This window comes from Protopterus annectens, chromosome 11.part0, assembly GCF_019279795.1.
Source record: "Protopterus annectens isolate FY-2018-M chromosome 11.part0, PAN1.0, whole genome shotgun sequence".
Classification (NCBI taxonomy): domain Eukaryota; kingdom Metazoa; phylum Chordata; order Ceratodontiformes; family Protopteridae; genus Protopterus; species Protopterus annectens.
The window spans coordinates 212,975,189-212,990,266 of NC_056745.1; the positions used below are offsets into that span (position 1 = coordinate 212,975,189).

The window sequence follows — 15,078 nt, forward strand, 5'->3', positions numbered from 1 at the left end:
AACGTACGAAAGTGCGTAAACAAGTTAGGTTTCAATCTGGCAAGCAGGTGAATAGTTCTCATTATTCCTCAGCGTCGGAAGGCGGATATACATCTTATGAAGAAGAGGACTATGAATCTGATTTTCCAGTATTACCGGCGGCCCAACAGAGGGAGAATTTTCGTTCGACATTTCGGGGAGAGGCTTCTACCTCCTTTCAGAACCCACACGGACAGAAACGGACATGGGACCAGTCTTCCTTTCCAGGTGGGCAACGTTTTGGACAAGGTGGACTCAAAAGGGGTAGACGATAAATGTAATTTAAATGTTTTAAGGCATTCTGTTGCTTCTGAATATGTGATTAATTTATCCGGTTATGAATTTAACTGTGAGGAGATGTCTGTATTTAATAAGGGTTTGAAATTCATTCCCACTGTTGTTACTCGTCTTCATGAGCTGCAGAAGGTTATGTATATTTTTGGTAGGAAGTTGCAGCTTAAATATTTTTTTAATAATTTTTCTATGACATCTTTTTCAATGGATGATTTAAATAATAGTAGTTCTTGTGATAGCTTTTTTTCATGTTTTTCAGATGAGGTTGTTAATGCATATTGCAAATTAGATACTACCAATGTACCTACTCATAGTAATTTTATGCCTAGTAATTTGAATAGTGAGGTGTGTCAGTTTGTTAGTTTAGTCAATTATTTTACTGAATTAGATTATAGAAAGTATATGGATAAAAAATCTAATGTTAAATACAATTTACAACGTAATGAATGGCAAGCTTTATTAAATCTTGGTAAAAAGAGTGATATTATCTTTAAACCATCTGATAAAGGAAACAAACTAGTTGTAATGCATTTTACTGATTATTTATCTATGTGTATGGGACATTTAAAGGATAGTAAGACCTATAAGGTGGTTGCTATAGATGTATATTTAAAATCTATTCAGGAATATTTGGATTTGCTGAATAAAGGGGTGAGACTAGGTTATTTTTGTTCAACTGATGTTAAAAAAAAGTTTCAGGTAGAAGGCTCAAAAATGGCCTTGTTTTATTGCCTACCCAAGGTACATAAAAATCTATCCAGGCCTCCTGGGAGGCCTATAGTATCAGGTTCCTTTTATTTTTTGCATAATTTAGGAATTTTTTTACATCAATTTTTGTCTTCTTTTGTTTATAAGTTGCCCTCCTATATTTGTGATGTTTTTGATTTTTTAGAAAAAAATGAAAAGGGTAAAAATAAATAAGAAAATGGTTTGGTTTACTATTGATGTTAAAAACCTTTATACTAATATAAAACATCAATTTGGCATAGAGGCTGTCAGATATTTTGTAGGTGATTTTCCGGCCACAGAATTTATTGTTGAGATACTTTATTTTTGTCTAACTCATAATTTTTTTGAATTTAATGAGGTATTATATCAGCAGTTACAAGGCACGGCCATGGGGGCATCTTTTGCCCCCATGTATGCTAATTTATTTATGGGTTTATTTGAACTGGAAATAATTTATAAGCATAAGTTTTTTCATTCCCATGTAATTGCTTACTATAGATTTGTGGATTATTTGATATTTTTGGTAGATGCTGAAGCAAAGGATATTAGGGACTTTGTAAATGACATTAATAATAATAGATTTTCATTGAATTTTGATGGTTTGGTAATAGGACATGTTGTCCCATTTTTGGATGTTAATCTAGATATTTCTGATGGTAGGAATATTGTTACTTCAGTTAATAGAAAATTTGAAGGTACAAATCTATATTTACATGGTACTAGTGGTCACCCCCCTCACACTATAGATGCGTTACCTTATGGTGAAATGTTACGCATACACAGACGTTGTGGCAGACCTGACATTTTTCAGAAGGAGATGAAGTGTTTGGTGGATTCTTTTATGAACAGGGGGTATAATAAAGATATTTTGAGTAAATGCTTTGATAAGCTAGTTAAAAAGTTTAAGTTATCTGATATAGGAAATAGTTATAATTTCCATAATAAAATGGTTAAATATGATAATGGTGTGGAGCATAAGGAAAATATGTATTTTGTGACTACTTATGGATGCTTTACTCATCAGTTTCTTGATATAGTCAGTAAATTTTGGTCTTATTTGCATTCTTCTAAAAATGTTCAACAATGGTTAAATGTTAATTTAAAATTCTCTTATCGGAGAGGTAGAAATATAAAAAAATTTTTAGTCAAAAGTAAATTCATTATGCCTCCCTCTCAAATTTGTACTAAACCTTGTAGGACTGGCGCCTTTCCTTGTGGAAGGTGTAAAGCTTGTAAATATATTGTATCCAGTTTTTCTTTTATTAATGGTATTAGCTTTAGGTCTGCTAACCAATTTTGTTGTAATTCAGTAGGGGTAATTTATGCTCTTTGTTGTCCATGTAACAAATTTTACATTGGAGAAACAAAAAGAGCATTTAAAACTAGATTGTTAGAGCATGTAAGGGACATCAATAATGGTAATATGGAAAGTCCTGTAGTTTTGCATTTTGCACAATTTCATAAAAAAAGTAGTGTGGGTCTTAAAGGTGCTGTTTTAGAACAAGTTAAGTTGTCTTCATATTGTTATGTGGACATAAAAACGGTCTTATTACAGAAAGAAGCATTGTTTATTTTAAAATATAAGACTATGTCTCCTTATGGGCTCAATGAGGAGTTCAATTGGAAGGCATTACTTAATTAATTAATTATTTAATTGTTTGATTGTATAATTATTCTTGTATATAAGACTTGGTACTTGTACACATTTTATTCTCCTTGAAGGCTTTGGCCGAGACGTCAGAGATTTTATTAAAAGATTTGGTGGTAACTGTGGTCGTTGTTTTGTACCCTCAGCTTCATAACCTAAACCTTGCAGCATGGCTAATTATCTGAGCCCTCCAATACTCTCCCTCAGTAAGCAAGTGCTGGATGTCATTCTGGAAGCAAGGAGGCCTAGTACTAGAAAATCCTATGCTGAAAAGTGAAAAAGATACTGTTCCTGGAGCCAGACTCAGGGGATGGGCACAACAGTGCCCAGCTTACCACATATTCTTCAGTACTTAACAGAGATGCTCCACAAGGACCTTTCCTTCTCATCTATTAAAATTCATGCCTGGTTGGGAGGGTGGCCTAATGGTTAAGGTGGTTGCCTTACAAACACAAGGTGTAGGGTTTGAGTCTCACAAGGGATAACTGGCTAGGCTTAAAATGGCTCGCAAGGGCAGTTAGCTTAATACTAATCTATGAACCTATGAACCATTCAGCACATTACAATACTGAACCACCCCTCTTCTCTCACCCCCTGCTGAAGCAGTTTCTCAGAGGGGCCAAAAATTTAAGACCACCCAGGAGAGCCCCTACTCCAGCCTGGGACCATAACTTTGTATTGGAAAAGCTCACTCTACCTCCTTTTGAGCCAGCAGCAACTGCAGAGTTGAAATTCCTTTCTTGGAAAACAGCCTTCCTTCTAGCCATCACTTCAGCAAGAAGAGTGTCCAAATTATAGGCCCTCATGGCAATGGAGCCCTTCATCATCTTCCATGCAGACAGGGTGTCCCTCAGGACCAATCATTCCTTTATGCCCAAGGTGGTATCCAGTGTGGCCCTTAATCAGTCCATTCATTCACCAACCTTCTTTTCTAATACACAGAACAAAGGAGAACGAATACTGCACTCTTTGAACGTGCACAGACAACTAAGATTTTATTTGGACAGGACTAAGCCCATCAGGAAAACAGTTGCTAGTTGCCTTTGCTGCAGGGGCAGAGGGGAAGGCCATTTCAAAAGTGGATAGGCTATTGCATTCATTTCTGCTATAAGCATCATGGAAAACCTACCCCACAGGGGATAAGATCACATTCCACCAGGGCTGCATCTACAGCCTTTCTCAGAGGTGTTCCTACCAGGGACATCCTAGAAGCTGCTACCTGGAGCTCTGTACATACCTTCACCAAGCATTACCACTTGCCTATTTTTTTCTAAATCCAGAGCTGGTTTTGCCACTGCAGTCTTGCAGAGCTTATTAGCTGGTCTTAATGCTCTCTTAATTGCCTCCTCCCTTCCTTAGCTTTGGGAATCTACCCAAATGTAATGACTGCAACAGTGAAACACAAAGAACATAGTACAGTTGTGTACACGTACCATAAATGTAGATGTTCGAGTGTATTCACTGTTGCAGTCCTGGTTACCTTCCCTTCAGCTTCCTGACATCTATTGGCTATACTTTTCTTCTTGTTTACTATATTTAAGCTTTCTGGTGTATTTGCTTTTAGGTTCATACTAGGCTATCTGCCCTAGGGCATTTATAAGCCTAGCCAGAGTGTGTTTGGCTTTCGCCACCCATTTTAAATTAATTTTGCTATGCCCTTTTTCGAGGTTAGTATACTGTGCCTCTGTCTAACAGTGACACAGAAGTGATATTCGGGGTAAACCTACGATCTCCCATCAACTCATCAAGATTCCTCTTGAAGAAAGTCAATGAGGGACTCTGCCTAACCTGGACTGGGATTTTATTCCAGAGTGAAGGGAGCCACTGGGTTATGCATCTGTCCCTCCAACATGTCCTATTTATTTCAGTGCTGAGGTTCAAGTCTCTCGAGCGCGTAGCTCGATGGGATTTGGAGTTTCTGAGGTGCAGCATGTCCATTAATTCCGGGTTGGACATGGCTTTATATGTCAGGCACAGATCACCTCTGAGCAGGCGGTATGCCACTGAGTAGAGCTGGAGGTTCTTTAACCGGGCAGCATATAGCATCTGTTTGAGCCCTTTGATCCTCTTGGTGAGGTACTTTTGGGGTGTTTCCAGTTGCTGCAGGTGTCTGGTAAGGTACATCCCAAAAGGGGCATTGTATTCAATTATAGGCCTGATGAGGGATGAGTAAAGAGGCACGATGACCTCCCCTGATCTAGATGTGAATCCCTTCATGATTAGGTGGGCTATATAAAATGTTTTTCTAACCACTTTGGCCACGTGGTTGTCAAATGAGAGATTGCTATCAACTTGGGTCCCCAGGTCCCTAATTACTTCTTCTGTACTTGATGGATTACCACCTATGTGGTAATTTGTGGCACTTTGTTTTGCCAAAGGGGATGACTATACACTTTTTGGCGTTTAGCTTAAGGCCATGGCTCTGGCACCAGTTGTCTGTTTCTATGAGGCCCTTTTGGAGGATGCTTGTGTCAGTTGGAGAGTCGATTATGGCGCCCAGTTTGCAGTCATCTGCGAACTTGGTCAGCCACAGTCCTTCCGTGTTGGCCTGTACCTCCGAGAAATATATACTGAACAAGAGAGGTCCCAGGACTGAGCCTTGTGGGACGCCACTTGTAACTGGTTTGGAGTCTGACATGGCTCCAGCAGTTCTAACCATGCGGGTTCTGTCCTTGAGCCAGTTTGCAACCCATCTAGTGACATAGGGGTTTATATTTAAGCTGGTGAGCTTATCTATAATGCCCGAGTGGGGTATTGTATCGAAGGCTTTTGCGAGGTCCAGGTAGGCTGTGTGGACCACCTTCCCTCGTCAATGGCCTTGGTGACTGTTTCAAAGAAATCGACCAGGTTTAAGAGGCAGGATCTGCCCTTAACAAAGCCGAACTGGGTAGGATCCAGTGTCTGTAGGTCCCCAATGTCTTTATTTATGAGGTCCATGATGATCCTTTCCATAGCTTTGCAGACCAAGCTAGTCAGGCTTATGGGGTGATAGTTTCCAGGATCCGTTGAGGCACCACCTTTGTGGAGAGGGACCACTGTTGCTGTATGCCACTCTTTGGGTACAAATCCTGTAGTAAGGCTGAGATTGAACAGTAGTTTTATGTTTGGGTTTAGCTCTTCTTGGAGTTCATGTAGGACGCAGCCCGGGACACTGTCTGTTCCCATTGATGCTGTGTTTTTTGCTTTGGAGAGGGCAGCTCTTACCTGAGCATCTGAGATGTCAGGGGGGCAGCACTCTGCTGGGATAGATATTTGCCCTTTTGGTGGGGGGGGGGAGAAGTTTGCGCTGAACCTGTCAGCTAGGATGTTGGCAATGTCTGTGGGTTCGGTGTATGTTGGAAGTGTAACCTTGTATATAATTGCTTCCCACTATATGGGGGCACCTGACATCTGGGGCAAGAGAAACTGATGTAATGGCATCGGCTGCATGCTTTATACCCCTGATTACCTGACGTCATGGAAGAAGAGACAGCATCCAACGCAGGACCCAAGACTTTGATAATCAGACCGGCTGAGGTCTACCTGCAGGCAGATAACCCAAATGTAATGACTGCAACAGTGAATACACGCGAACATCTACATTTATGGTAAGTGTGCACAACTGTACTTTTGCATTGTTCATGTGGGTATGTGAGAGCTTTTCCTACAATGACATTGTGTATCTAAATCTCTTGCACACACTGTTCCAAAATTAAATGGTTGTCAGTGAACATAAGGCAGTTACTACACTGCTTCAGGATGCCTATATCCACCTGGACAGAAGCAGAGATGGCAGGTAAGTGCTTATCCATTACACGAGATTCTTATTAGATGGGAAGGAGTAGGGGAGAGTCACTTAAAGGTCTAAGTGAGAGTGTTTAGTAGTATACTATAAGATTACCTGTAGTGGTGCTGCCATCTGCACAAACTGGCAGCTCTTCAAACAGCTGTGAAAAGTGGGAAACTATGGAGAGCATTTCCTGTAGAGGATTCTAAATGGGAAAGGAGGAGGAAATTCTGTGGTAGTCTGGCTGGCCAACAGTTTTCACGGTAGGAAATCCCATCAGTTAAGACTGCAACAGTGAATACACTTGAATATTTACATTTATGGTAAATGTACACAACTGTGTTTTCTAGGAAATCAAGAACAGATTATGTCTCTCTGCAGCCTGAGGCTGATGCATTTTCCCTCCACAGCTTTTCAGGTATCCTGATGCTGATTGTTTTCATCTTCGTGGAGCATCAGTAGAGTGTTGGCATGTACTGCATGCGTGCAAATATTAGTTTCACCCACCTGAGTATAAACAGATACTTGTTGTGGCATTCAGATAGTTTAAAAAAACTTAAAAATATATGAATCATGTTCAGCACATAAGATAACTAAAATGTGTTAGCAGTACTGAAAGCAATAAAATAAGCCACGCTAAATTTCATTTTTACTTCTGCAGTTGGCCCCCTTGAAGTTAAAGGCTCCACATGACTGCCAGAATCGCCATGTTATAACCCTATTGAGTTTCCATTTTTTATGCAAACTAAGGTATTAGAACATTAGTCATATAACTTTGGTGGTTCTAAGACAGTTGAGAAGTATGATGACCCTCTTTATTTTTTTTCATCACAAAAAAAAAAGATCTCCAATCTTGGCACCCTTATCTACTTGTAAAAGAGTAAAAGTCCTGTCCTACTCAGTGTCATACAGATCCCTTAGCTGTGGTCTCTGTACAGCATTCTATGCTATGAACAATATGGCACTTTTCAAACTTCTCCATGTAAGTATAACCGGTGGTAGAGCAGACAGCTGCTCTAGAAACCCTATCCTTTCCTAACAATTTAACAGCAGTTGGTGCAACAGGTACCTAACCACATGTATCCTGCAGTTCTGGAATAGGCTACCCCTTGCATTATCAAATCAAAACACTGCTCTAGTAGCCTTTAAAATCAGTCTGGATGACTCTATGGGTAATTGCAAATTTTCATGTGGGATAAGTGGAGAAATCTTAATGTAGGACATTTAATCTGCCACCAGTTTTGGGTAATGTGGCTGGGCTTCTATATAGGTCTTCTGCAAGCGTAGTAAGATTATGTGAACCTGTTTGTGCAAAGGTGCATGCTAGTAGCCTGGGGCAGATTGACAGGTGCAGGGGTGAAAATGCTTCTGTAGTCAATGAGTAGTGTTAGGGCTTGAGCCATCATAGACATTCATCCATTCTTGAGGGCTTCACTTTCTGGAAGATACCGATTATTAATTGGTAGAGAGGATAAGTCCAGCCAGTCAGTCCACCAAAGAGGTTTCTCCATTTTGTAGATCAACTAATATGGCAAGAAATCTGTTATTTTTAGTAACTTTGCTTCCTTTATTCCACAGATTTTTCCATTTTGTGCCCTTTAGTCAGTCAGAGATGCAAGCAAAAATGTTTTCATGTCGTTCTGCTTAGCAAACATTTTGTATCTTCTATTTAGAGTATGTGCTTGTGTAGCTTTCTTCTGAATTTTTCTACATGCAAGTACTTGACATTTTCCTTTGCATGATTCATTGCCTTTGTATTAATGCAAGTATTGTTTTACTGTGAGTGCTATTATGCATGTAACTTTTTGATTGTGCACCTTTCTGCTTGTTTGTTTCCCTATTATGTGTACCAGCAGTCTTTTACTGGAATGAGATCTTAGCTCAGTTTTGTTTTCTCGCTGAAAATGAGATCTAAATTAAAAAAAAAAATCTTGAGCAATTTCTTTAATTTATTTAATCAGTTATGCAGATTTAGAAGTGTTTGCACTACATAGTGTTTTCTTTTTCATTTACAGGATAAATGCCGTGGACTAGAAACTTGCCATGGTGGGCTGGTTTGATGAAACTAGCAATTTAAAAAATAAAACGTAAAAAATGGATAAATGTAAGCATGTTGGACGTCTTCGTCTGTCTGAAGATCATTCAATACTTAATCCTCAAAAATGGCACTGTGTGGACTGTAATACTACAGAATCTGTGTGGGCATGCCTTAGCTGTGCAAATGTTGCTTGTGGAAGGTACATTGAAGAACATGCAGTAAAACACTTCCAGGAAAGCAAACATCCTGTGGCCTTGGAAGTGAATGAATTGTATGTGTTTTGTTACATTTGTGATGATTATGTCATAAATGATAATGCAACTGGTGACTTGAAACTTTTACGCAGCACTCTAAGTGCAATCAAAAGCCAGAATTATGCCCATGTTACTCGCAGTGGTCGGACTTTACGATCAATGGGCAGTAGTGAAGACTCCTACCCTTCAGAACGATGTGCCTTGGCTGTGCTTCGAAATGAGGATCGCATGTTCACAGCTCTCTGGCATCGAAGACGTAGTCTTCTTGGGAAAGTGTTTCGATCTTGGTTTGAACTGACACCTGGTGGAAAGAGGCAGATAGAGGCTGAAAGACTGAGGGAGGAAGCAGAGATAAAAAGAGAAGAAACCAAAAGAAGAAGACAAGAGCTGAAGCGCCAGCTTAAAGAAGAGATGGAAAGTATGCCACCTAGAAAGAGTTTCCGTTTGCAGCAGAAAAACAGAGTTCCCACTAGTATAGAAACTGCCCCACAAAGAGTATCACAAAAAACAATATCATTAGCATCAAGAAAATCTAAACCCATCCCCCCTACCTCAAGTGGAATAAGGCCAAAAAAAATAAGTGACTCTCCTGTAAAACGACGACCCACTGTAACTCCTGGTGTAACGGGACTAAGAAATTTAGGCAACACTTGTTATATGAATTCTATTCTTCAAGTTCTGAGCCACTTAGAAATGTTCAGAGAATGTTTTTTGCACCTTGATCTAAACCAGACTCAGGAGCTACTAACTGGTACCTCAAATGGGAGGCCTAGATCCTTAGTCAGTCAGCTTTCAGTTACTGATCTTGTCTCTAATGAAAAAGAAAAAAAAAGAAATAACGTGTCATCATCTTCAAGGAGACCTAGTCTTTCAGCAGGACTGAGTGGAGGAGCATCTGGAAATAGTAATATGGAACTTATACAACCAAAGGAACCAAGCTCTAAGCACATTTCTCTCTGCCATGAACTGCATACCTTATTTCAGGTCATGTGGTCGGGTAAGTGGGCACTGGTGTCTCCTTTTGCTATGCTTCATTCTGTTTGGAGGCTTATCCCAGCATTTAGAGGGTACGCACAACAGGATGCACAAGAATTCCTCTGTGAACTTTTGGATAAAGTGCAACAGGAGCTAGAGACAGCTGGCTTGAGGTATTCAACTGGCATTCCTGTCTCTCAGAGGAAGCTCATCAAACAAGTTTTGAAAGTAGTTAATACTATTTTTCAAGGACAGCTTCTCAGTCAGGTATGTCTTCGTATTGCAAACTAATAATTCAGATTGTTTTTTGATAAAGTTATCAAATGGTCACATCAGATATATTTTTTTTTTAGTTAAAAGGGATGTCTTGTTAATCTCCACATTGCTGTAATGATGTGGGCTTTTCAGCCTTTCTGATTCTGTTGTTAATTTAAAGTTAAATAAGATGCCCCTAAGATAGTTTATTTTACTATTTCTCCTCAATCTACTAGCCTGCATCACCAATTATCAAATCCACCTCCTTCAAATACTTAAAACTTCAATCAATCCTCACAAAGAATATCAACATCTACCCAGCATGTCTTTCCACATAAAACCCAATCTCTACAAACCACATCTGATTTATTTTTCTATAAATATGTTTAAAACTAAGCATCCAAATTTATGATCAAATATCAGACCAAGACAACAGTGTAACTGGCCACACTCTTCCCTCTCTAAAATATCAATTCAAAAATTTAGCAGAGGTTGTTGTTGTTGGTCTTTTGGCTTTTCCCGGTTAGGGGTCGACACAGCGGAACTCCGGTCCGCTAATGATTGGTAGTAGTCTTTCACAAACGCCAAGGTGCGAGCTTGACGTTCAACCTTCAAAGAAGGCACGCCCATTTACGCATGTCTTTCGAACACCCTCCCAACCGAGGAGAGGACATGCAGACTCCACACAGAAGGCACTCCCCGCACTCCAGCCGAGAATCGAACGGGAGAATCTCTGGCTGTGAGGCAACAACGCTACCGCTGCACCACCGCGGCTGTCACAAAAAATTTAGCGGAGATATTCATCCCAACCCTTGTTCCACTGTTCATAAAACCATCACTTCAACCCCAAAATAAACCAGTCACCTAATACATCACAGCAAAAAAAAAAAAAAACAGAATCCAAACTCACCTTACTAAATATGAACCTAAGAAGTGTGTGCAATAAAATCCATGACATGCATGCTTATCTTTCCACATGCACTCATAACGTAGTCATATTTACTGAAACCTGGTTAAAAAAGAAATGAAGGAAAATGAGATCCCCCCCTCCCCACGCGCGCACACACACAAGTTTGCAGTATACTCGGGCATGACACACAACAAGCGTGCAGGCGTTGTAGTGATAATCGGTAAAAATTCCCAAAACATTGCCTTAATTCCACAGGAAATACCCAAATTTAACAATCCTAAACTACTAATAATGCTCCTAAAAATCACAATAGGAAAACTGCATGTTTAACAGCAATTTATACAACACCAGGGAATAACGATACTGCTGAAAGCATCCTGTATTGGATATCACAACAAATTAACCATGAAACTATAATACTTGGAGACTTAAATATAGACTGGCAACTCATAAATTCCACTACCCACACTGAATCCATAAACTTGTACAACTTCAGACTAAATCACCCCTACTAGAATCGATAAAACTTCAGGTAGACACCCAGTGTTAAATTGGATTCTTACAAACAGATCAGACAAACTGACAAAAGCAGGCTGCCTCTTGAATAGCATAAGTGACCACATACCAGTATGTGCTATTAGAACTCACTAAAAGTTAGATAAACGCATTATCTATAATCAAATATGAAATACAACCAATTTTAACACAGATATTTTCAATAAAACACTAAAAAATATAACTGTAATGTACTTAGAACAATGCCACTAGGTACTGCTGTAGAACACTTCAATAATGCATTCTTACAGCCCTTAAATAATCTAGCACCAGTATGTAATAAAATAATAAAGTCCAACCCCACACCATGGCTGACAAAGGAAACAAAAAAATCATGATAAAAGGGATAAAGCCTGGAAAAATTGGTATAAATATAGAACTCAAAATGCCCTCCAGCAATTTAGACATCTTGGAAACCTTGCAAAACTTGTCAAACAGGATAAGCAAGCATGCTATAGCAGCCTACATGATAAACAACACAAAACTTTTTAGGTCATCACTAAATAAACTACTCCACTCTGGCAAGACCAGTAGTCCCTCTCCAAAAATAGGCGATATGACAAACTCTATCCCCACATAGTTTAAGTCCTATTTTATACAATCAGTATTCTCTCTCTTGGACACTAACACATCTGCCCCCCTCACTCTACCCTGTCCAGTCAAAACCACCCACATCTCTTCAGATTTAGTCCAGTACCTACCTCACTCGTAAGGAAGTTGCTCCTTAAAATAAAAACTACTTCTGTAGCTATAATCCAGCTACCATCAGATTACCTAAAAATGGCTGCGGAAGTCATAACATTCCCTGTGTACATACTAATTAATAGGTCCATAGCAGAAAGATACGTCCCATCACTGTGGAAAAAAATCCTATGTCATACCACTGCACAGAGGTGGAGAGAGTTTAATAACTACAGACCAATAGCGATTCTCTTCCCCCCTCTCAGAATATTAGAGAAATGCATCCCTATGCAGCTGATGCATTACTTAACCTCAAATAACCTGCTGCCAGAAACGCAACATGGCTTTAGGCCCCAGCACAGCATGACTACTGCTCGCTCAACTCTCCTCAGTAGAACTTTCACAGTACTGCTTGTTGTGGTTCCTTAGTTACCTATTTGGAAGGCAAGAAGCTGTTAAATGGCAACAAACCTACTCATCCTTTCAACCAGTTATTACAGGTGTCCCTCAGGGCTGTATTCTGGGTCCTCTCCTATTTAATATATTTATTAATAACCTCCACACCTTCACTTACCATGCTAGTTTAGTTCAGTATGCAGGTGACTCAACACAATATGTGCGGCCTCAACAGTAAATAAGCTCCAAGACATTACCCAAAAATCTTTCTCCTCTGTAGAAATCTGGCTCAAAGAATCAAACCTCCTACTCCACCTCAAGAAAACTGTTAATGCTTTTTCACCTCAAAAAGTTGCCAAAATCAAAAGCTATCTTTTATCGTAAAGTCAGCAAGTAATAATGTCATTAAAACTGTAACACACAGTAAATTTCTAGGTATTATAATAGGCAAGTCTCAAATATGACTACCATATAGAAAGTGTTAAGGATGTAATGGTGCCCCTCTACTCTTCCCTCATCAGACCCATTATTGAGTACAATGCACCAATTGGAATGTACCTGGCTAGACATCTCCAGCAGCTGGAGAGACCACAGAGGTACCTAACCAAGAGGATTACTGGCCTCAAACAGTTGCCCTATGCAGCACGATTGAAAAAGCTAAGACTGTTCTCTGTTGCATACCACTTTCTCGGAGGCAATCTCTGTCTAACGTACAGAGCCATGTCCAACCCAGAATTGTTGAACATGTTCCATCTTAGCAAAACCAAATCTGCTCGAGCTACACGCTCTAGGGATATAAACCTCAACACAACAATGAATAGAACATGCTGGAGGGATAGATTCCCTTCGCAGAGACTTCCCTTACTATGGAACAGGGTCCCGATCTACATAAGACAGAGCCCCTCAGTATCACTCTTCAAGAGGAACCTTGATGAGTGGATGGGTAACAGAAAGTTCACACCGGGGATCACACCAACAGCACTACTAGATAGGGGCCAAGGATACTAGCTGCTAGTACAAGGGTCTAGGGAACTACTAAAGGGGCGGTGAATACGGCACAACGTGGCTGGGCTAATATATGCCTTCGGGCAGATAGCACAGTACCAACCTATGAACCTATATACTGCACACTAGAAACTATGCTCCCTTTGTAGGATCAATGGATTCCTTTAAGATACTGCAAGAAAAACTCTAGCCACCACCTTATGACTGAAAGCTCCCTTATACATCACTCCTATCCTCACAAATTTAAACAGTACTCAAAAGCAGAACTAACTACAGCAAACAAAGTCATTCATCATCTAGAAAAATGCCCTGCACTACAACATTTATTACTACCCTACTGTCCAGCAAGGGCCCCCTGTTCTAGTAAAAAATTCTTATTACTTACAAGTAAGTCAAAAAATGTTGCAGGAGAATCGCTCTACACCAGGTGCATTGCTAAACTCTGGAATAGTGTCCCATGCAAATAAAACTCTAACAAAATCAGTAGATTTAAACTACTACATAAACAACATCTTAACCAATCCTGGTCCTTGTACATGCTCATCACAAGGTTAAAACTTGTGTTCACTGTGTAATACTTTCCAAATACTCTCCTTATTCTCATCCTCTTACTGAAATGACAAAGCAGTTTTTATACATAACTGTTGTCTGTACAGTCCACTAAGTTGCATGTGTGCTTTCTCTTTTAGTAACTTCCACCACTGTAAAATCTTAGAATGTATAAATGTTAACTACTGTTTGTGTATAAATGTAAATAGAAATGTAACTACTATGTGTTTGACTGGAACTTAATGTAATGCAGTGTAAGCAAATAGTTTTTCACCCCAGGCCTCTGCTGAAAATAGGTATTACCCATATGGACTTTCCCCAGTAAGCAAAGACAAATAAGTAAATAAATAATTTATGGTAACGCAAACTAAAGGGAAATTTTGCTCCAACTACTATATTTTCAGATCATCAGCGGTAGCGTTGTTGCCTCACAGCAAGAGGTTCTCCTGTTCGATTCTCGGCTGGAGTGCCTTCTGTGTGGAGTCTGCATGTCCTCCCCGCGGTCAAGCGGCATTCGAAAGATGTGTGAATGGGCGTCGGGCTGGCAACTCGGCATGATAAAAATCTACTGCCAATCATTAGCGGACCCCTAACCGGGAAAAGCCGAAAAGACAAACAAAAAGTAGATAATGTTCAGGGCATTTATGCCCAAAAATGTGTAGTGGTATTTTTATACAGTAATGTATTTTCTGATTTCTGGAGTGCATTGCTAATAATAATCAGTTATTCATTGACTTGCTATAGGAAAAGATTAAAACAAAAATGTGGGACATGGTCATGTGTCTGTGTGCGAGCATGCACTGTTTTAAAAACGGTGCTGCTATTTTTTTTTTAAGTAGCAATATTTACTATATACCTAATTTTCATTTTTACATACTGTGTCGTCCCCATGCATGGTGCACTTATGTTGGCACGGATTGCTTCTGCCATTATGTAGTTATATGTTTATATAATCCTAACCTCATATCAGACAGTTTTTCACATTTAACTTTCAGTAACTTGGTT

At 39.6% G+C, this 15,078-nt stretch overlaps 1 protein-coding gene across 1 annotated transcript in view; it reads left to right on the forward strand.

The window, feature by feature from the left end:
- The window catches only part of USP44 (ubiquitin specific peptidase 44), an 802,083-nt gene that overhangs the window by 463,074 nt on the left and 323,931 nt on the right, over positions 1 to 15,078 (forward strand). Inside the window, exon 3 of the mRNA XM_044087634.1 lies at positions 8,471 to 9,989. Within this exon, the coding sequence (XP_043943569.1) occupies positions 8,550 to 9,989 (1,440 nt within the window). The 5' untranslated portion in view covers positions 8,471 to 8,549. The remainder of the gene's footprint in view (positions 1 to 8,470; positions 9,990 to 15,078) is intronic.